Source organism: Pangasianodon hypophthalmus, chromosome 21 (genome assembly GCF_027358585.1).
Source record: "Pangasianodon hypophthalmus isolate fPanHyp1 chromosome 21, fPanHyp1.pri, whole genome shotgun sequence".
NCBI classification, from domain to species: Eukaryota; Metazoa; Chordata; class Actinopteri; order Siluriformes; family Pangasiidae; genus Pangasianodon; species Pangasianodon hypophthalmus.
Window position 1 is genome coordinate 10,042,102 of NC_069730.1, and position 22,758 is coordinate 10,064,859.

At 37.8% G+C, this 22,758-nt stretch overlaps 1 protein-coding gene across 2 annotated transcripts in view; it reads left to right on the forward strand.

Annotated features, from left to right (window-relative positions):
• fndc7a (fibronectin type III domain containing 7a) overlaps nucleotides 1-17,030 on the forward strand; it is a 32,505-nt gene extending 15,475 nt beyond the window's left edge. Inside the window, exons 7-14 of one of the 2 annotated variants that reach the window (XM_034297745.2) lie at nucleotides 285-539; nucleotides 2,041-2,298; nucleotides 4,712-4,966; nucleotides 5,723-5,977; nucleotides 8,729-8,989; nucleotides 11,850-11,879; nucleotides 12,040-12,107; nucleotides 16,595-17,030. In XM_034297745.2, coding sequence (XP_034153636.1) covers nucleotides 285-539; nucleotides 2,041-2,298; nucleotides 4,712-4,966; nucleotides 5,723-5,977; nucleotides 8,729-8,989; nucleotides 11,850-11,879; nucleotides 12,040-12,071 — 1,346 coding nt within the window. In that variant the 3' untranslated portion in view covers nucleotides 12,072-12,107; nucleotides 16,595-17,030. The remainder of the gene's footprint in view (nucleotides 1-284; nucleotides 540-2,040; nucleotides 2,299-4,711; nucleotides 4,967-5,722; nucleotides 5,978-8,728; nucleotides 8,990-11,849; nucleotides 11,880-12,039; nucleotides 12,108-16,594) is intronic. The other variant, XM_034297744.2, reaches the window with a different exon arrangement.
• The last annotated feature ends 5,728 nt before the right edge of the window (nucleotides 17,031-22,758 follow it).

Below are 22,758 nucleotides of genomic sequence, written 5' to 3' on the forward strand. Positions count from 1 at the left end.
AGTAACTTGTTTCAATATTTGTGATCACTTGAAAAATGAGTGGGTTCAAACACAAGGTGTCATGTTCTAAGTTGTCTAACACATCTAACACATACAGTATAAAGTATATACTAGTAGTACATTGAGACTTTAGTGTGTCAAGACTTTTTCTGGTATTTTACATACTGTATATGTAGTATGTATAGACACCCCTTTGCACAATCACATAAAACACACACATAGAAACACAGAAATACATAAACAAACACATAAAGACAGTAACTTCCCTCCTGTTTTTGGTACAGTCCCATGCCCTCCAGTCTCAGTGGAGGTAGATGAGCCCTCTGTAGGGAACTGCTCCGTGACATGGACCAGGGTTCCATGGGTGGAGTACTACATGGTGTACATAAACAGAGATGATGGAGCAGAGGAGCAGTGCAACACCACCAACACCATCTGCTATTTCCACTGCGACTGTGGCTACACCTACATGACTACTGTATTTGTCTACAATGTGGCTGGTGCCAGCCCTCCAGGACCAATTCTCAACTACACCACTGGTGTGTGTCACTTATGAATACACACATGGATAATCATACTCAGCTGCCAGTGTGTTTTACAGTTGTACACAACTGTTACCATACATTTCTTTTGGCAAGTTAATTGGGGCATCTACTTTGTTCACATCAGAGATTGTTTTAAAACCATCAGTGAGAGACAGATTTATTTCAGTTTTTATTTACTATATCAGACTTTCTGTGGGTCACAAAAGACTACATAAGCTTTGTGAATATTTGGTGGCATTGCCTTTTAATTGCTTGAACTTTAATCAAATGCTTGAGGTAGCCTTCCACAAGTTTATTGCAATACCTTGTTGGAATTTTTGCCCATTGTTCCTGACAGATGTGAAATAACTCAGTCAGGTTTGTGGGCCTCCTTGCTCAGATATGCCTTTTAAGCTCAGTTCACAAACTTTCTGTGGGATTTAGGTCAGGGCTTTGTGATGGCCACGCCAATACTTTCATTGTTTAAACCATCTTCTTATCATTTTGGAGGCACTCTTTGGAACATTTTCCTCTTTTCTCATGATGCCATATGTTTTTCTGAAGTGCATGAGTCGCTTTTCCAGGAAAACACCCCCACAACATGATGCTGCCTCCCCATGCTTCAAAGTTGGGATTGTGTTCTTTGGCTTAAAAGCCTCACAATTTTTCCTCCCTACATAGCACTGATAATTATGGCCAAACAATTTAATTTTGTTTCATCTGGCCAGAAAATATTTCTCCAAAAGGCTTCTATCACTGCAAACTCCAGTAAATTGTGCCTCTTTCCCAAGCAATGCAGTGTCTGTGCAGTCCCAATATTTTTATATTTTCATACAGTTGGTTGTCCAGATGCTGTTGATACCTTCAGCTCCTAATGTGGAACTTCTAACATCAACTTCCAGAATCTTCCAGACTGTTTAAAGAGACAGTCAACTTGGTGTAAAACTTTTTAAAATTTTATTTTTCATGTTTTAAAATTACCTCTGATGTGAACAAAGTAGATTGTTCACTGCCAATTGACTTGCCAGAAAGAAATGTATGGTAATATGAAATATATGGAGTTGTGAAGAACTGTGATTGAATGTCTTTAGCCTAGGTGTATGTAAACATTTGGCTTCGAATGCACATACAGGGTTATCTATACTCAGCTATATTACCAGTGGGAGTTGCACCTGATGTATACATATTCCAAGTTACATATGCATAATTTCTATATCTATATCTATACCTATAAAGCAAAAGACCTTGACAATAGTGTTCTCTCTAAACTAGTTAAATTCAGTATCTAAACAGATAGAACTCAGTGTTTGTTTGAATACACACGTTTGAGTACACATCTCTGTTTTGGTTCCGTTTACCATGGGAGTACTACATGGTTTAATTTTAGGTGCTCTGTTTTTACTTTCATCAAAAAAATTTAAGAAAAAAAAACAACAACTACAAACTACATTCATTTCACAGGTAAATTTCCTGATTTTCTCTGTCCCCTCTGGTCATCCAATCACTCTCTATCTAGTCCCCTGCTGTCCACAGAATGTTTATGTCTCTCTTGTTTCGACGGAGACACTGGAGGTCACATGGCCAGCAGTGCGTGGAGCAGATCTGTATGAGACTGTGGCGGCAGATGGATCAGACACACTGCACTGCACTGACACCGTGCCCATATGTGCCCTGTCTGACCTTACCTGCAACAGCCTGTACAGTGTTGTAATCAGACCCTGCGGTGAGATACGTGGCTGCAACAATACCTGCACACCAAAAACACAGGAAACAGGTAGTCTATACAGACATTAATTTATTTTATATTTACAAGCAGCCTCCATAAGTTTCAATTTGTTTTTTTTTTCCTCAAGATGTCAGTAAACATTGCCTTATAGGCTGTATTAGAAACACATGAATTCAAAGCTTGTAGGATCTTTTCAAAATAAAAAAATATTCTTTGTCATTTTTAGAACATTTCTGTTATTCCAAAACCAGAATTATCATTAGTGTAATTTTAATGTGCAAAAGTAGAAGAATGTATAGTGGCAGAAGGCAGAAATGCTAGTTCATTTCTGTATATAGAACTGGTCAGTTGACAATTTTTTTTACTTACAGTCGATATAAAAATTCTACACACCCCTGTTAAAATGTAAGGTTTTTGTGATGTAAAAAAAAAATGAAACCAAGTCTTCTACCTTTGAAACCAAGTCTTCTAAATCACGTCTTCTACCTTTATTTTTCTACCTTTTATTGTGAAATAAAAGCTTTTAGAAACTTTAGAAACTTTTCTAAACTTATAAACTTTAGAAACTTTTCTACCTTTATTGTGAAATCACAACCTATAAATTAAAGTGAAAAACAACGAGAATTATTTTAGGGAAAAAAAGAAAAATAAAAAATGTACAATAACCTGGTTTGCATAAGTGTGCACACCCCTAAACTAATACTTAGTTGAAGCACCTTTAGATTTTATTATGGTATTCAATCATTTTGGGTCAGAGTCAGTCAGTTTGGCACATCTTGATTTAGCAATATTTTGCCATTCTTCCTTTTAAAAGCATTCTAACTCAAATTGGCTGGGCATCTCCTGTGCACAGCCCTCTTCAGGTCACCCCACAGATGTTTGATTGGATTTAGATCTGGAGTTTGGCTGGGCCATTCCTTTATTGATTTGGAGATATGCTTCAGGTCATTGTCATGCTGAAAGATGAAATTCCTCTCCATTTTAATTGTTTTAGCAGAAGCCTTAAGGTTTTGTGCCAAAATTGACTAGTATTTGGAGCTATTCATTACTCCCTCCATCCTGTTTAAAGCTCCAGTTCCAACTGAAGAAAAGCAGCCCCAAAGCATGATGCTGCCACCTCCATGCTTCATCATGGGGATGGTGTTCTTTTAGTGATGTGCTGTCTTTTTTTGTGCCAGAAATTTGGTATTATGGTATTGTTTTTTGGTATCATGGCAAAAAAGTTCAACTTTGGTCTCATTAAACCATAACACATTATTCCACATGGTTTTGGGAGAGTGGATTTTTAAAAAAATAATTTTATGTTATTTTTTTCAAACTTTATCTGGGTTTAGGTGTTTTTTCTTTTTCTTTTCTTTCTTTTTTTTTGTTAAAAAATGTTTCCATCTTGCCACCTTACCCTGTAGCCCAAACATATGAAGAATTCAGGAGATTGTTGTCACGTACTTGCCATAAATTGCTGCAATTCTTTTAAAGTTGTTGTAGGCCTCTTGGCAGCCTCCCTGACCAGTTTTCTCCTAGTCTTCTCATCAATTTTGGAGGGATGTCCTGTTCTTAGTAATGTCACTGTTGTGCCATATTTGATGTCCACTTTGATTACTGTCTTTACAGTGTTCCATGGTATATCTAATGCCTTCGAAAATGTTTGTAACCCTCTCCTGATTGATATATTTCAACAATGAGATCCCATACCTGCTTTGTAAGCTCTTTGCAGCCCATGGCTTTTAAAGTTAGATGTTACTAAGAAGATGTCAGGAAAATCCTATAGGAACAGCTGTACTTCATTTGGGGATAAACAGTCACTTTAATTGATGGTAGGTGTATACTATTTAGGATTTAACATGATTTTGAATGTGATTGATTGATTCTGAACACTGCCACATTCCCAATTACAAAAGGGTGTGCAAAATTGTGCAAGCTGGGTATTGGAAGTTTTTTGTTTTTCTTTTTTCCCTAAAACATTTCTGGTTGTTTGTCACTTGATTTTTATATGTTGCAATTTCACAATAAAGGTGAAAACGGTTCTGACATGGTTTAAATTAGTTTAATTTTTTTAACCTCACAAAAGCCTGCCATTTTAACAGGGGTGTGTAGACTTTTTATATCCATTGTGTTCAACGTTTTTTGATAAGGTTTGAAAAAGTATGCAACTTTTTTCTAGAGCTAGACAGAGCTAAACAGAGCTAAACTTGAATTAATAAAAATTGCCAATTGAAGTCGGTAAAAAAAAAATCTCAAAATAGGTTTAATAATCTTATATTTGTTTAAAAACAATTTAATTGAGAGAAATATTAGTTGAATTTGCCTATATGCAAGATATATCATCAATATATTCTAGAATCACTCCACCCTTACACAACAACCAGTACACAAGTTCTACATAGGTGCCTGTTACTTTACTAGTATGTCTATGTGATGGTAACTTGAATAATACAGTCATACACCTGTGTGTGTCTCTCAGCCCCATGTGCTCCTGAGATCCTGAACCTCACCCAGGTGAGCAGATCTGCTGTGCAGGTATCATGGAGGGCTACCAACAAACAAGCCAACTACACAGTGAATGCTTTTGGCAGTGCCAGCACCCTTACTTGCTCATCCACCAATACTTCTTGTGGTATCACCAACCTACCTTGCGGGGATACTTATGAGGTCAGCGTATACGCCACCACCACTGTGGGGCATAGTTTGCCCAGCTATAGCATCACTATGGAAACAGGTAGAGTACTGAATCAGGAATCAAGATAGAAACCAGTTGAGAAGAGATGCAAAAAAGGCATTGGTAAATTACTGTTAGACCACAGGTAGGTTACAGGTAGTTTCGGAGTAGATTACTGATAAATTAAATGTATACTACCAGTTGATTGTGAGTAGATTACTGCTCAGTTACTTTAAAATATAGAGTAGATTACTGGTAGAGTATTAGTGGACTGCACAGTTTTCTGTTAGATTACAGCTAAACTATAGGTAGGGAATAGTGGTTTACAGACAGACCACAAATAAATTAGGTAATTCATAGATATAAAAATTGATCAGTTATTACTGTGAGATTAAAGGTAGACTGCATGTTGATTAGTCAGATTACTGGTAGATTACTGTTAAACTACTGGCACATTAGAGGTAGATTACTAGTAGACTACATTTATGTTATAGCCCTTGTCCAGTCATTTGCTGGCAGTCTACTTTCCTGTGGACATTATGTAACTATACATACATACAGTGAAAGGAGATTCAGAACAAGTTATTAAAATAGTTAATTTACCTTGCTCAAGGGCACAAATTTCACTGGCAAATAGATTAGATTTGAACTTTCAGTTACTTGGGGAAAACTTTAACCACTGAGCCAACATGACCGCTGTGTGTGTGTGAGTGTGTGTGTGTGTGTGTGTGTATGCATGTGTTTTGAAACAGATTTTATAAGATCTGGTGAAGTGAACTGTATGTTGTAGTACTGCAGTTAACCTACACTCTTTAGGACCCTGCTGTCCCGAGACTCTCAGTGTGGAACAGGTGACACAGTCCATGACCAGTGTGAAGTGGTCATCCTCCAAGGGAGGCTGGTCTTATGTCACCTCGCTGTCATCATCACGAGGTCATGCAAAGTGCCATACCATGGACACACACTGCTTAATGGGATGCATCACATGTGGCACCAACTACAACGTCTCAGTGGAGGCCATGAGCATTACGGGACACCAGTCCTTATGCAACTATCACGGCTTTTCTTCCAGTGAGTTACATACCACTACCTGCCAGATTTAATGCTCCCACAAGCCTTATCCAACATATCAGACAATCCATCTATTTAGGTTAACAGACCAGGTAAATGTAAGAGCAAGAAGAGTTTTAGTTAAAAACCATAAAAGCCGGCACAAAACCGTGGTCACTGACAACACAAACAGATGAATACAGGCAGATTAAAACTCGTATTCTGAAAAACAGGAGAAAATGTGCATAGTAATACTGAAACCAGGAATGTCCATAAAACATTTAAAATGTGAAATCACTGGGTGTATGTTCACTATATGGCCAAAAGTTTGTGGACACCTGCCCATCAAGTCCATATGTGCTTTTTGAACATCGCATTCCAGATTTAGTCCCCCCTTTACTGTTATAATAACCTCCACTTTCCTGGGAAAGCTTTCCAATAGATTTGAGAAAGTGGCTGTGGGGATTTGAGGTCAACCCCTTGGCAAACCATTCCTTTATGGACCTGCTTTGTGTACAGGGGCACTGTCATGCTGGAACATGTTTGGGCTAGGCTCCTTAGTTCCAGTGAAGGAAAGTTGTAATGCTACAGCAAACAAAGGCATCTTGTACAATTGTGTGCTTCCAACTTTGTGGCAACAGTTTAGGGAAGGCCCACATCTGGGTGTGAATATCAAGTGTCCACAAATCTTTGGCCATATAGTGTACACAGAAATAAAGGAATGAGCAAGTTATAATTGGATAATTAAATGGTTAATGCTAAACACTGGATAGAGTAAAGTTAGGAATGACTGCAGGCACGACTGAATTATTACAAAATGTTCCCCTCAGTTTGTTGGATATGTTGTAACAAACAACCGTGAGACTACACAAGTCAGATAACATCCCGGCAATTAAACATCCTGCTTCAAAACAGCATTAAGGTAAACCAGAATCAATGTGAATTTGAACTGGTACTGGCTTAAGGAATAGCTCAACCTAAAGTTCTATTTTGGTTAACGGTGAAAAAAGTGAATAGCTGCCAATTATCATGATAATGCTGCAGTTGATTAGAGGCCATAACTTGTGAATCCCGATCCGACCAGGAAAAAACAAAGAAAACGCCCCTCAACTCAGAACTCCTACTTGGGAGCTCAGGATTGTTTCCTCATCTCCGAGTTCCTCTGATTTCGGCAAGTCAAGTCAAATCAACATGGCTGTGCACAGCATCAGCAGTAAACAAAGTAGCACTTCTTGCTTTTAAATGAGTTAGACTGTACAGACACTGTCCACTTTAATAGGAACACCTGTACACCTTCTCACTTATGCAGTTAGCCAGTCAGCCAATCATTTGGCAGTGGCACAATGGAAAATATTATATAAAATAAGGAAAATATGAATCACTAACCACAGTTAGCTGGCCAGCTTGTTGCTAACAAAAGATGAAGTTGGAAGCATCCATGTTTTTTCCCACTTTGTACCGCAAATGCACGGATGTCGAAAATGACATCATTCTGAGCTCTGACTTCCCATAAGAATACAGCTGAGCAACTTCAGCATAAGAATACAGCTGAACAACTGAGGGTTAAGGGCCCATCTGGGACCCATTAGCACCCTATCTGGCACTCCTCAGATTTGGACTTTCTGCTCATTAGCTTTTAACCACTAATCCACCACTACCATTATATTTACATTCATGATTTGGTATGGCCTTAAAACAGAAAGTTTTATTTGAAATTCCAAGCTATGACCACTTAATTATCAAAGAATCTTTTTTTTCTAAGAGTATATGCTAGTAATATATTTAACATAATAAATAATAAATAATATTCCAACCATAACACCATTTTAATTTTGCATTTTAATCCTTGTTGATGTTGCTATGTCTCTTTTACTGCCCAATAAGTTGACCTAAATTATTCATGCACTGATTAATAACTTCATTACTGATCAAATAAAAATCTTGAGTCATAATCCATCTTTCATTACACATAGTTATTGTGTTTCTTTACATTGAATCAGAAACTCATGTGTCTGTTAATAAATGCAATACATAGTATATCAGTTAATTTTTCTGCTGTGGTCATTAATAGCATACATACACTGTATGGCCATAATTTTTTGGACACCTAACTATAACACCCATGTATGGACCTTCCCCAAACTGTTGCCACAAAGTTGGAAGCACAGAATTGTCTAGAATTTCTCTGTATGCCGTAGCATTAAAATTTCCTTCCACTGGAACTAAGACGCCTAGCCCAAAGATGTTCCAGCATGACAATGCCCCTAAGTGAGTTTAACAAAAATATGGTTTACCAAGGTTGGTGTGGAAGAACTTGAGTGTCTTGCACAGAACCCTGCACAGAACACCAACTTCATGCCAGGCCTTCTTGCTCGATATCAGTGACCAACCCCTTGTGCTCTTGTGGCTGAATGGACACAAATTCTCACAGACATGGTTCAAAATCTAGTGGAACCCCTTCTCAGAAGAATGGAGGCTGTTATAGCAGCAAAGGGGGAACAACTCAATATTAATGGCCATGGTTTTGGAATGGAATGTTCAATACTCAGGTGTCCACATACTTTGGGCCATATAATGTAGGTAATTTAACACCCTTTGTAAGTATGTTGTAACATAGCTACATTGTATTCTAACTCTTTGAAATACCTTCTCATGTTGGAGAAATCTTGTATAGGAAATAATAGCTGTATTTTTATACATAACATGTAATATTGTGCCTCATGTTATGGAATTTGATGGCTGATTTTTTAGTTTTCTGTCTTCTATTCTAAGGCACTTGTTGTCCTTCTGGTGTGAGGCTGTACCGAATGGTCAATAACACACTTCGTGTGTCCTGGAGAGGTTCAGATAGTGTCAATGGGTACTCAGCTGAACTTTCCAGCAACAGCGCCAACTACACATGCAGGCCAGTGCTGGGTGTCAGCTCATGTGACATAGACAGTGTACTGTGTGGTGACACCTACAGTGTGGTGGTTGCACCACTCACACTCCAAGGTTCCAAAGTCTTATTCTGCCCCAGGAGACTATACTCTGGTGAGATTTTCTATGCTGGCTTGGATGGTAAAGTAACAGAAACAGAACATTACTGTTATTTTTATATAATACATAATTATTGTAATTATTTATTGTTTTAAAGGCAGACATTTTTTGAGGGACAGCGGGTTGAGTAAAATGATAGTGATTTAAATTACTACATTGTACAACCTTTCCCCCCTTTTATTTTTATACCTGTAGCTATGCACATTTGAACATGAAAAGAATTGCATCATCGAATAAAAAAGGTCATGAGTTGCTAATTGCTATGAACATTTAAACACAAAATGAATTTTATTTAGCATGTCCTCAAAGGGTTTGAAATGAGAGAAATGACATTTACAGAGAATGAAAGGCACTAATAATCACACTAATACAGTGTAAGAGATTCAACCTGATCTAGATAAAATTTGGCCTTATAGAATTAACCTGTTTTTGACCATATTATAATTTTAAAGCTTCCACTTAGACTTTTATCAGTGTGCATGTTTAGCATGTAGGCCTGCAGCAATAACCTGTATGAATGAAAGTAAAAGCAACTACAAAATTAAGGGAATTATGTTTCAGTGCATTTACACTGTATTTATTACATTTGCCATTTCACCCAAATTGAATTACAAATAAGGGCACATTCTAAACATTAAACAGTTAATACTTCCAAAATTTCTGTAGCATGGATCAAAACATAGACCAGCAGCATCAAAAAGGGCAAATCCATAATCATCAATCTCAAACAGGCAGATATCAAAAACCTAACTAGAAACACAAGAAACATGGAATTAGGAACACAGCAACAAGAAAATGCGAAAACAAGGCTTGGACTAAATGCACAATTAGACTTTGCATTCAATAAAATCAAGGGTTTCATTGTCAGGGCTTAAATACTGTAATCAGGAAAAACCACACACACACACACACACACACACACACACACACACACACACACACAATGATCAGCCATAACATTAAAACCACTGTTAGGTGAAGTGAATAACATTGATTAACTTGTTACAATGGCACCTGTCAAGGGGTGGGATATATTAGGTAGCAAGTGAACAGCCAGTTCTTGAAGCTGATGTGTTGAATACAAGAAAAATGGGCAAAGGTACGGATCTGTGCATCTGAGGGCCTAATTGTGATGGCTAGATGACTGGGTCAGAGCATCTCTAAAAAAAGGCTGGCCTTGTGGTATGATAATGTGGTATGATATGTGGTACACCTCCCGGTATGCAGTGGTTAGTACCTACCAAAAGTGGTCCAAGGAAGGACAACCGGTGAACTGTCAACAGGGTCATGGGTGCCCAAGGCTCATTGATTCACGTGGGGAGTAAAGGCTAGCCCATCTGGTCTGATCCCACAGAAGAGCTACTGTAGCACAAATTGCTGAAAAAGTTAATGCTTGCTATGATAGAAAGGTGTCAGTACACAGTGCATCACAGCTTGCTGCATATGGGGCTGCATAGCCGCAGACTGGTCATAACACCTATCTAAACATTGTTGCAGACTTCAAAATGGTTTGAGGTTGTTCCTCAAACCATGGTTGTAGTTCTTCTGTAAACCATTTCTGAAATTTTTTTTGCAGTTTGGCAGGGCTCATTATCCTGCTGAAAGAGGCCACTGCCATTATGGAATACCGTTGCCACGAAGGGGTGTACTTGGTCTGCAGCAATGTTTAGGTAGGTGGTACGTGTCAAAGTAACATCCACATGAATGCCAGGACCCAAGGTTTCCCAGCAGAACATTGCCCAGAGCATCACACTTCCTCTGCCGGCTTGCGTTCTTCCCATAGTACATCGTGGCACCATCTCTTCCCCAAGTAAGTAGCACACATGCACCCAGCCATCCATATGATGAAAACATGATTCATCAGACCAGGCCACCTTCTTCCATTGCTCCATGGTCCAGTTCTGATGCTCACGTGCCTACAGTAGGCGCTTTTGGTAGTGGACAGGGGTTGGCATGGGCACTCTGACAGGTTTGTGGCTATGCAGCCCCATACTCAGCAAGCTGTGATGCACTGTGTGTTCTGACACCTTTCTATCATAGCCAGCATTAACTTTTTCAGCAATTTGTGCTACAGTAGCTCTTCCGTGGGATTGGACCAGATGGGCTAGCTTTCGCACCCCACACGCATCAATGAGCCTTGGGTGCCATTGTCCCTGTCACCGGTTCACCAGTTGTCCTTCCTTGGACTACTTTTGGCAGGTACTAACCACTGCATCCTGGGAACACCCCACAAGACCAGTCATGTTTCAACATGCTCTGACCCAGAAATCTATCACAATTTGACCCTTGTCAAGTCGCTCCTTACGCTTGCCCATTTTTCCTGCTTCCAACACATCAACTTCGAGAACTGACTCTTCACTTGCTGCCTAATATCTCTCAACCCTTGACAGGTGCTACTGTAACAAGATAATCAATGTTATTCACTTCATCTGTCAGTGGTTTTGATATTATGGCTGATCGGTGTACAATCTGATGGTAGTATCACTAGGTGTCTTTTACTCACAGACTGTAATCGGGATGGATTTGTACTCAAACTACAAGGCCTACAAATTAAAAGAATTATAAACCATAAGAACTACAAGATATAACAAATTAAAATATCCCTTTGGGAATATATGCAATTGTAGGGATTGGTGGCCCTTAAAAAAATACAGTGCCATAAACCTGAAACACAATTTTGCTAAACATTTTTAACAGTTGGGCCTTATGGGCCACAAATTTGGCAACTATTACAAATAATTCCAGGTGAGAATAAATGTTCTTTGATGATGAAGATTTAAGTATTTAAATATATTTTGTATATAAAATTGATGGGTTTTTTGTTTATTGGTTTGTTTGTTTTTACCTTTAACAGTTTCCTGTGTTGGCAACAGTGTTGGAATGGGTATGTAACACTCACAATTTAGATCAATTCAAAACTTGTGCATTGAGAAACACTTGAGATAATAAAATAGTGATTGCAGTAAAAAAATGTCCAGAAAAGAACTATTAATTGGATGTTCTTTGGTGATTTTCTAACCTCTGTGCATTACATCATTCCCCAGTTATTTATCGTGGAAAAAGGAGTGTGGATTAGCAGCTTCCATTTTAAGGGTCTCTCTGTCAATTGAGAGTGAGTACACTCTGAAAAATGTCAAAGTACAATGTGTCCTGATGCACTTGATTTATGTATTATCACTATTTTTTTATTTGCTTGAGTGAGTGATGCAAATCCCAAATGTCTCCTTTCTGTACGCTGTAAATTTTAAACAATATCATTATTGTGCAACCTGTAGTTGCATATCAGAAAACATGCCCTGATACCAACAGCCGATACCAGGTGATACTATGCTTATTGCACTTGTTGCCATAATGAACAGAAGACACAAAATGACAGCGATCTAGATTTATTTCATGATTAACAATCAAAACAAAGCAGACTCCAATCTGTGCTCTGGGACTCTATCAAGAGGATGAAATACAGCATCTTCAGACAATAGAAGTAACCTGACAAAACATCTGGGTGGCCTGGTGGTACAGCAGGTAGTGTTGCTGCCTCACAGTTCCAGGGTTCTGAGTTTGATGCTGAACTCAGGTTTCTGTCTGTGTGGAGTCTCTGTGCATGTTCTCCCCCTGTCTGCCTGGGTTTTCTCCAAGTTCTGTGGTTTCCTCCCACCTCCTAATAAAACATGGCAGTGGATGGATTGAATAAGATAAATTGCCCCTAGGTGTGAATAAAGTTTACAAAGTGCTTTACAGACAGTGAAAAATTTATTAAAAAATAATCAAATAAATTAAATATTCACCCCCTTATATATATTTAAATATATTTAAACATATTTAAATATATCAGAATGAGATTTCTTTCTGTTCATTTTGAAGTGAATCTCTACAGAAATAAAATTAAATAATATATTTAAATGTCCTCAGAATTATTTAAAAATGAAAAGTCTAAAAATTGCATAATTTATAAGTATTCATTCCCTTTCTTTTAGCAGTCTAAATTAAGACTAGTATTTAATTTTCAAGAGCTCACACTAAATATGTTAAAGAGGATACACCTGTGTTCATTTTAAATCCACTTGTGTCCATTTGTATCCTTGCACCTTAAATATCTCGGACTTTGGGAGATCTCACAGCTAAATGGAATAGAAAATCAGTCCTACTGTCATGAAGACCAAGGAACTGACCGTGAAGCTCTGAGATTAACTTATTAGGAGCAAAAAAGATAGAGAAGGTTATTAAAACAATGGCAAAGCTTTGAACCTTCTTAGTGGCACTGTGAAATCCATTATATCATAGCAGAAAAATATGGTACAACCCAGACACTACCAAGATCAGGCCAAACTGAGTGCTCGGGCAAGAAAGGCAATTGTCAGAGAAGTGTCCAAGAGTCCAGCTGCAACACTGAAGGAGTTACAGAGCTCACTGGCTGAAATAGGAGAACCAGTGCACACATCAAGAATATCATCAGCTCTTCATAGATCTTCCCATTAGAAAATCTGAGAGCTTTTGGAAAAAGATTTTGTTGGTCTGATGAGTCTAAAGTTGAGCTATTTGGTCTAAAGTCAATGCCTAATATTTGGTGCAACCCAAATACAGCCAAACACCCATGTAACACCAATTCTGTGATCAAGCACATTTGTGGTAGCATCATGCTCTAGGGTTGCTTTTCAGCAGGAGGAACTGGAAAGCTTTTTGCCATCGCAGTCAAATGGATGGAGCCAAGCATAAGCAAATGGTTGAGGAGAATGTGTTCCACTCAGTCAGACATTTGCATATACAATATATATATAATAGCCATAAGAGCATTAGTGAGGTCAGGCACTGATGTTGGGTGAGGAGGCCTGGGGCACAGTCGACATTCCAGTTCATCTCAAAGGTGTTCAGTAGGGCTGAGGTCAGGGCTTTGTGCAGGCCACTTGAGTTCTTCCACACTGGCCTTGGCACATCATGTTTTTATGGCCCTTGCTTTGTGCACAGGGGTATAGTCATGCTGGAACAGGAAAGGGCCTTCCTCAAATTCTTGCCACAAACTTGGAATTGTGCAGTGGTCTAAAATGCTTTTGTATACTGTAGCATTAACATTACCCTTCAGTGGAACTAAGGTGCCTAGGTTAAACCCTTAAAACAGTGCCAGACCACAATCCCACCTCCAAACTTTACTGTTACGCATTTCATCACTCCAGAGAACACATATCCATTGTTCCAGAGTCCAGTGGTGGTGTGCTTTACATCACTTCAGCCGAAGCTTGGGATTGCGCAATAGTGATCTTAGGCTTGTTTGCAGCTGCGGTCATGAAAACCCATTTCATGAAGCTCCCAACGCACAGCTCTTGAGCTGCTGTTGCTTCCAAGGGCAGGGGCATGTTTTAGCAATAGAGAATAAGGAATTTTTATGTGCTATGCACTTTGGCATTTGGCGGCCCTGCTCTGTGGGTTTGCATGGTCTATAGCTTTGTGGTTGAGCTGTTGTTGGTCCTAGATTCACAATAATAGCACTTACATGACCAAGGCAACTCTAGCAGGGCAGAAATTTCAAGTACTGACTTGTGGCAAAGGTGATATCCTATGACAGTGCCTTGTTTAAAGTCACTGAGGTCTTCAGTATGATGCACTTTGTATGTGTACTTTAAAATCATAATCTACAAAGATGTCTTGATTGTGCAACCTGTAGCTGCAACAAAGTATTTGTATGCTCATATTCAATTTAAATCAACATGAGGAAACAAAATAAACATAAATGCACACCGGTTATTAACTGTCCCACATAATTTAGAAAGCTGGAAGGCAAACAAGAGCAAAGGGACATTCTGCTTCTTTTGGGTTATGGCACTTGACATCCAGTCTTTTATACATCTGCTCTCTTCATGACAGTTTGGCAAAAACATTTCAGTAATTAGTAAATGGGAGATTTAGATTGTCATGGCTGAGAGGGAGGCATGGTTTTCAGTGGGGGATTTGGTAGCTCTCAGACTAGGCTTATTCCATTAATTATTAAACATTAAGCAGAAATAAAATTGCCAATACCTCATATGAAAATGCAGCAGAGACTTGTCCAGGAGTGATATCAGCGAGTACCAAAAACATGTATTTGTATTTGTACTCGGCCTGAAAAAAAATGGTATTGATGCATCCCAAGAAATGAGTCATGGTTAAAAAGAATATGAATTGATATGTACAATATTATAGCTGGCCCAATCAGCCCAGTGTTGTCTATTCCACATTTCATTAACACTCTACATTTGATCATTACTGGTTTTTGAGCATGCTGATGTGCCAGTAGCACTTATGCAATGCACCACTGTGAATCCTGGCTAACGGTATACTGTATATGTGAGCAGTACTATTCCTTATTTAGTAAGTAATAAAGGATGTCTGCCACTACCATCTATTCCCATTAAGAGGCTGTAAGTCTAGATACCAGTGTGCGGTTTATGAATGGTCATTCGTCATTTGGTGGAGCCACTGCAGGGCACAGTGGACGAAACATAGGTAGAAACGGAATCCCAGTATGTAGTAATCTTTGGTAAGGACTGCCCACTTGATCACAAAACCTTTTTCATCATGCTGTACATGACTCTCAAACACAGAGCTTAATACTACTTTACAGCCGGTTCTTTTCCTCTACTATCAGGGACAAAAATATGGACAAAATGTGATCTCAGTGACTTTAACTGTGGCATTGTTATTGGTGTTAGATGGGCTGATTTAGCATTTCAGACACTGCTGATCTACTGGGTTTTTATGCAGAACAGTCATTAAAGTTTACACAGAATGGTGCGAAAGCTACACAGTTCTGCAGGCTGGTTTGAGCTGACAGGAAGGCTTCAATAACTCAACTAACCATTCTTCACAACTGTGGTGAGCAGAAAAACATCTACCCTGAAGGCAGATGGGCTACAACAGTAGAAGACCACATTGGGTTGTACTCCTGTCAAACAAGAATAGAAATCTGAGGCTACAGTGGGAACAGGCCTAAGGACTATAATTGCTGAGAACAGTTTACACTCAAGTCTCCCTCACTGAACATTTAATAACTTCCTGTTAACACAATTAGCACTTTTCGACTCTATAATATACAGTTATAGAAGAGAAACTATTTATAATCACACTATCTATTGTCACCCAGATGAGGATGGGTTCCCTTTTGAGTCTGGTTTCTCTCAAGGTTTCTTCCTCATATCGTCTCAGGGAGTTTTACCTTGCCAATGTTGCCTCTAGCTTGCAAATTAGGGATAAATTTATTAAATTTATAAATGTAAATTTAATTTAAGTTTTATATCCAGATTTCTGTAAAGGTGCTTTGTGACAGTGTCCATTGTTAAAAGCACTATATAAATAAAATTGAAATGAATTTGCACATTCATTCACACCTAGGGAGAATTCATCTACTGCCATTTTTTTTAGAGGTGGGAGGAAATCAGATAACCTGGAGGAAATCATGGGAAACTCTGCACAGACCCTGGAGCAGTTAGGCAACACTACACACTACCCTTTTCAGTTTATACATTATATGTGCCAAATTGAGGACACATTTTAAGGTAATATAAAATTACATATTTATCGATGCATCTAGTTATGGTACATATCTGCTCTTTGTGATTTTGTATTTTTCAGGGCCATTGAGAAAATGAGAAAAGGAGAAGAAAAACTTTAAAGAGTAGGAATATATACTTATATTATACATAGTTTCCTTTATACTGTATACCAAGGATTAATGGAATAGATTATCAAATGTTAAAAATTATATAATTTGCCATTACCCTCTTTGTGTTGGCATACCATATTTAGATAAATGTATTTATAAAGTGGCAGGCAATTTAGCAGTGAACTATACTATGAATGTCTGTTCATAATTACTGTTATTGTATCTGGATAAAATATTTGAAAGAAAATATTTGAACTCCACCAAAATATAAATCTTTAAAACAAGTATAAATGTGTCTCGGATGTGGGTTATATGTGGGTGACAGTAAGTTCTGAGACATGAATGTGATTTTGATTATGTACAAGATAGTTTATATATGTTGATGGCTTACTGCCAACAATATATTCCTTTAAATAAAGCTGATTTTGCATCATAATGCAGATGGATGGTATTTATTTTAGAATTCAGATTGGGCAAGTAAGTAAACCTGAAGTCATTTGTATGAATTTGAAGGAACAAAAGAGATGTTATTGGATTTTTTAATTCCATATGAATGAAGAAAAAATACAAACCTTAACTTTTGTAATAATTCACATAACTTGTGTGCAACTTGTATACGAATATGCAACTGAGTCCATATTGGTGTAAATATGTGTACTAGGTAATTCATAAGCTAATAGTCTTCTTTGCAATGATATTCATAACACGATCATTCACTTAGATTTGTAGTTTTGAACACAAGCACATTTTGGAGCAAAGTGATTTTGATCTGAACATTATTAAGCTACATGGTATTTCTGTTGCTATCCACAGACTGCATAAGCTCAAAGTTTACTTAATAATGACAGAGTGTACTCCTGATTCGCTGGATGCTTGGCTGGCTGCTAAGTTTTTAATATAGCTATAACCTTTATTCCATGTATGATAATGTGTGGTAATAATTTTATTCACCCTAACAGCCGGCTACAATCTCGCTTGATGTAATCATAATCATGACATTGCATGTATTTATCTGAATAACAGTAATGAAATTATTCAATTAACAGTTAATGAAAAAAGGTAGACAAATTAAAATATAGGAATTTCTTATAGACACATACTGTATTTTAAACAGTCTGTAGCCCATTAAAATGTGAAGTGTTTGTGGTTAATATTAAAATTCCAGCTTATGTGCCTCTGGTTACAATACTGACTGTTAACCTGTTCATGTAGATTTATTAATCATTTAAATGCAGATTAAATAATTATTATTCATTCCACCCATTCAAAAGCAAAATCCATCTGTTATTTCTTCCTGCAATACCTGCCATGGCTCATATTTGCAGCTTGAGGCAGAAGACTATTGAGAAAAACCTGTCTTTTCATCTTCACCCTTGACTACAACAGGCTACACTCCCTAAAAGTCAATGGCGAGATGAAGGTGAACTTGAATAAACCTCCTGACTCCAAACCTTAGGTTCAACAATATATATGGTACAAATTTAATAATAACAATATATTTAGAAAAATTTGCTCCCTCACAGTTCCAATGGACCTTTTGTGTTTTGTGGTTAAAGGGGACACTGCTGGAAACAAGAACTGAGGTCATATCTCATGCATTCTTTTAATTACTGACACCAAACTTTCAGTACAAACTTACATAATTTCTTACACAAGTTCTTTGTTTAGCAGGGGGCACAAGGGGCACTTTTGCACATTGACACTAAGTTTTCTAAATATACACTCACCGCCCACTTTAATAGGAACACCTGTACACCTGCTTATTTATGCATTTTCCTCTGACCTCTCTTATCAAAAAGGTATTTCCACCCACAGAACTGTCACTCACTAAGGTTTTTTTTGTTTTTGGCACCAATGGGTTTTATAGGAGTTATTTGAGCATGGCTAAGGCATGGTTGACAAGGTGATTGACAGTTCTGGGGTGGGCTGATTAACAGCTGGAAATGACAGTCTAGTATCAAACACTTTCCAATACGCACCTGAAGCTCTTACTGAGATTATTTATAGCCCCACAAATGTCATTTGACATCTTTCAAACTTTGTACCAAAGATTTAATGTTGACAACTTTGACAGTTCTGTTGTTCTAACAGACCCTTGGTGAGTTTATTGCAGTTTCTCCAGTATGTGGCTGATTTTGATGCCTAAACTAGCTTGTTAACTAGCTAGCTAGTTGCTAGTTAACATTAGCAAATTCATTTTGTATATTAAAATTGCCTATGTCACGTCATATTGAAATAAATTATGTCAACATCCTGTTCATTCATATAACTAGATTAGCCCATCACTCCACCAACAGAACGAGCGGAGCACAAAGGAGCAGTTGTCAGAGCTAGATGAAAATCATGGAGAGCAGCAGATTTTTCCTCAAAATATGTTGTGTTGAGTGTAAATTTTGATTGCTGTTTACCTGTATATTTCCAGTTGGTGCATTACACTGGCTGTTTATACCACTTCGAGCTAGTGTTATTCAATTAATTCAATCATCTTAAGCTGTACTTATCTTATGCCTATGATTCTGATTTCTGAAAGACATCACTGCTTTGAAGCATAAGTAGCTTGAGTACTCAGTCACATTAGATAGAAAACAGAAAGCTTGATAGGTACACAGTTACACAGGGTGTCTGTTGAAGAGTTGAATAAAGCCTGGCTTTTTCGATGTTTTCCAGTGTTTCCAGGGGTTACATTACACCCCAACTATGGTAACAGGTTTTTAGGTGCTGCAACTTTGTTTCCATGTCTCTTTCATATTGCAGCTTTGGACCATCCATGACCACTTGTCGCCTAGACTAAATTTGTTCTGCATATTGATGTTGGTCAAATCGGTCATCTGGCAAAACTACCACTTGAACATTAGCTTCTGTTTTGGCTTTTCCTTGCGCAGATCTTTTTGTGTGGTCTCATCAGCTAGCATTTTTGCTGTTGCTTCCTCTGTATTTTGTTTTGTGTGTAGTTTAACTTTCAGGATTGCAATCTGCTTTGGCAGCTGTAGTACATTTATTACAGGGGTTTCCAGACTTTTTGGTCAAATGACCCCAAATGGATTTTATGAATTTTATGTGACCCCAAGCCTTGACCAGACTACATTTAAAAAAATATCCAGATTTATAATTTAGAACTACTGTAACATTTGAACATTTTATTATGTCAGTAACGTGTAACTTATGTGACTAAGAATCATAGTGATATTCTTTGTGTTGACTTACCAGTCTAATGGGAAGGGGAAACTTACATTTCTTGACACACCTTTTCAAAAAGTCACAAAATGTGCCCTTTCAAACATCTTTTTCTGATGTTACATCCAGCTTTGAATGAAACATAAAGAATAAAACATAACAGGTGTGTTTTTATAGGAAAATAGTCCACGCCAGGGTGGTCTGATATGGCCCGATGCAAAGCAAAGGTTTATACTTGACACTTTGCGTGCATGTGCAAAAGCAGCAACAGGAGATTGTTCACACACTTGCCTGCCTCTATCTTATGTCCATCTGGAGGATTAAATGCAACATTCACTAGATGGCAAGATTGCTAAGCTGAGCTGTAAAATGTTTAGTGATTTCATGCACAGCTATGCTAAACACACTAACAAGCTCTGCTTCTCTTTAAAACTTTAAGCCTTCGTTGTGATTGTTGTCATGAGCTGTGTCTCCAATCGGAAACTCTGACCTTACATTGAAAGGTATTTAATAATCTAGAAAATGCAGAAGACTGGTACACAAAACAGAACTTCGGCTATGTCCAAGGTTTTTAAAATTCAAACACTAACCATAATTGAAAAACTGGTGAAGATGGAGATGGGTATGCTATGATGGCTTAGGGCTACAATTGATATGATAGCTTTAGGACTGCAATTGCCACGAACAGTTTTGCACTCAAGTCTCCATCAGGGAACAGTGGATAAGTTCAACAAAACAGACTTCATGTGAAAACTGTAATGAATTTCCTGGTTACACAATTGCACTATTTGACCATATAGTACACAGTTATAGAAGGGATTTATTTATAATTGCACTATTCGTTGTCACCCAGATGAGGATGGGTTCCTTTTTGAGTATGGTTCCTCTCAAGGTTTCTTCCTCATATCGTCTCACGGAGTTTTTCCTTGCCACTGTTGCCTCTGGCTTGCTCATTAGGGATAAATTCATATATTTAAAATTTAGATCTTGAATGTATTTATTTCTGCTTTGTGACAATGTCTGTTGTTAAAAGCTCTATACAAATAAAATCTAATTGAATTGAATTGAATCATGACCACATTTGTAAATCAAGGGACCCAATATGGGGTCGCAACCCCTAGATTGCTAACCACTGATTTAGCTGTTCTTGAACAAGCTGTCATGGGTCACTTCAAATGCATATTTGTCAGTCATTCTGATAATATGCATGTCATTTGTGTGCTTTGTTCTTAGTGTCATAGCCTCTATGGCAGAGTTATTTGTAAATAGTTCATACAAGCATTTACACAAGAAATTTGGTATTCATGAAAATCTCTTTAATTTGAAAAATTTTTTATTCATGCTTGTACTCATGCTCCTGAGTGTGTGTAAATTTACACATATAATAATATAATTTGCATGGATTACTGCACTTTTGGAATATACTTTCATGTTTAAATTGTATTATTACTACATTTACAACAAAAAACATCAAAAACACATCCTCATGCTAGATCACTAGGACTAAGAATATCATCGAGAAAATTTTGTGAAAACCAATCATTTTATATTAATGCCATTAATTAAATAACATAAAAAAGAATGAAAGCAAGCCAACACAAACCCCTAAATAAAACTAATCATTCAATTATGACAAAAGAAATGCCGCCGTAAAAGCAGAGGAAAAGCAGAGGAAGTGCTGGTCTGTCTGCACGTAGACATAAGCCATAAGTAAATGCCTCAGCTGACAGAAGATTTAGCAATTGCTTATTATTATTAAAATTATATATTATTAATTTTTTTGGCATAGATGTGAGTAAAAAAAAACCTTCCACCTCTGTCTTTCAGCCTTTACCCTTATTGTTCATTTTGTTTTTCCAGCTGTCTTTTGGAGTTTTTGGAGTTTTGTTGGTGTCACTACAGCAAATAAGCTGTGTTGGGAACATGCTTTGCACTTGGGTGACCAACTTATGCACACGAGTACAAAGAAAATTAGCCTTTCCAAAACTTTTTTCCCACTGGAAAATTTTTAGCATGGTTTGGCTTACGTAAACAATCACACACAACTTTACCAAAAGATCGGTAAATGAGGCCCATTGACAGGGTGTGAGCAGGAAGCATGTATTTTTGTTTACTGCATAACCTCACATACTCATGCATAACCACACATAATATCATGTAACCATGCATAACCACACATAATGTACAACTATATGACCAGAAGTTTGTGGACACCTGACCACCACGCACACAGATCTCCAAACTGCTGCCACAAAGTTGGAAGGCCACTATTGTATAGGATGTTTTTGTATGCTGTAGCATTCCAATTTCCCTTCAGTGGAACTGAGGGGCCTAGCCCAAATATGTTCCAGCATGACAATGCCCCTGTACACAAAGCAAGGTCCATGAAGACATGGTTTGCCAAAGCCCTGACCTGAATGCCAGTAAACACCTTTGAGATAAACTGGATTGCTAACTGTGCCCCCGGGCCTCCTCGCCCAACATCAGAGCCTGACTTCACTAATGCTCTTGTGGCTGAATGGGCAAATCCTCACAGCCACTTTTGAAAATCTAGTGGAAAGCCTAGATTTTATAACATCAAGGGGGGACTAAATCTGGAATGGGATGTTCAAAATGCACATACGGGTATAATGGTAAGGTGTCCACTAACTGTTGGCCATATAGATTATACTGGATATTACCCAACACTTGCTCATGCTTTTAACAGTTTTGCATAAATACAACTTTACTATATGGACTTAGGTTTTCAAATGCATGACACAGGGCAATACTCCCTTACTTAGCCTCTCAGTAACTTTATTTTGTTACTTTCAGTTACTACATTCTTGTCAACAAAAAAGTGGACTGTACCCAGACAAACAGTTTAATGCAAGCATGGTATGAATTACAATTACAACAGTGTTTCACGCTCTGGATTAATAGGATTCCATGTATAGGTTTCTGGAGGAAAAGGCATTTT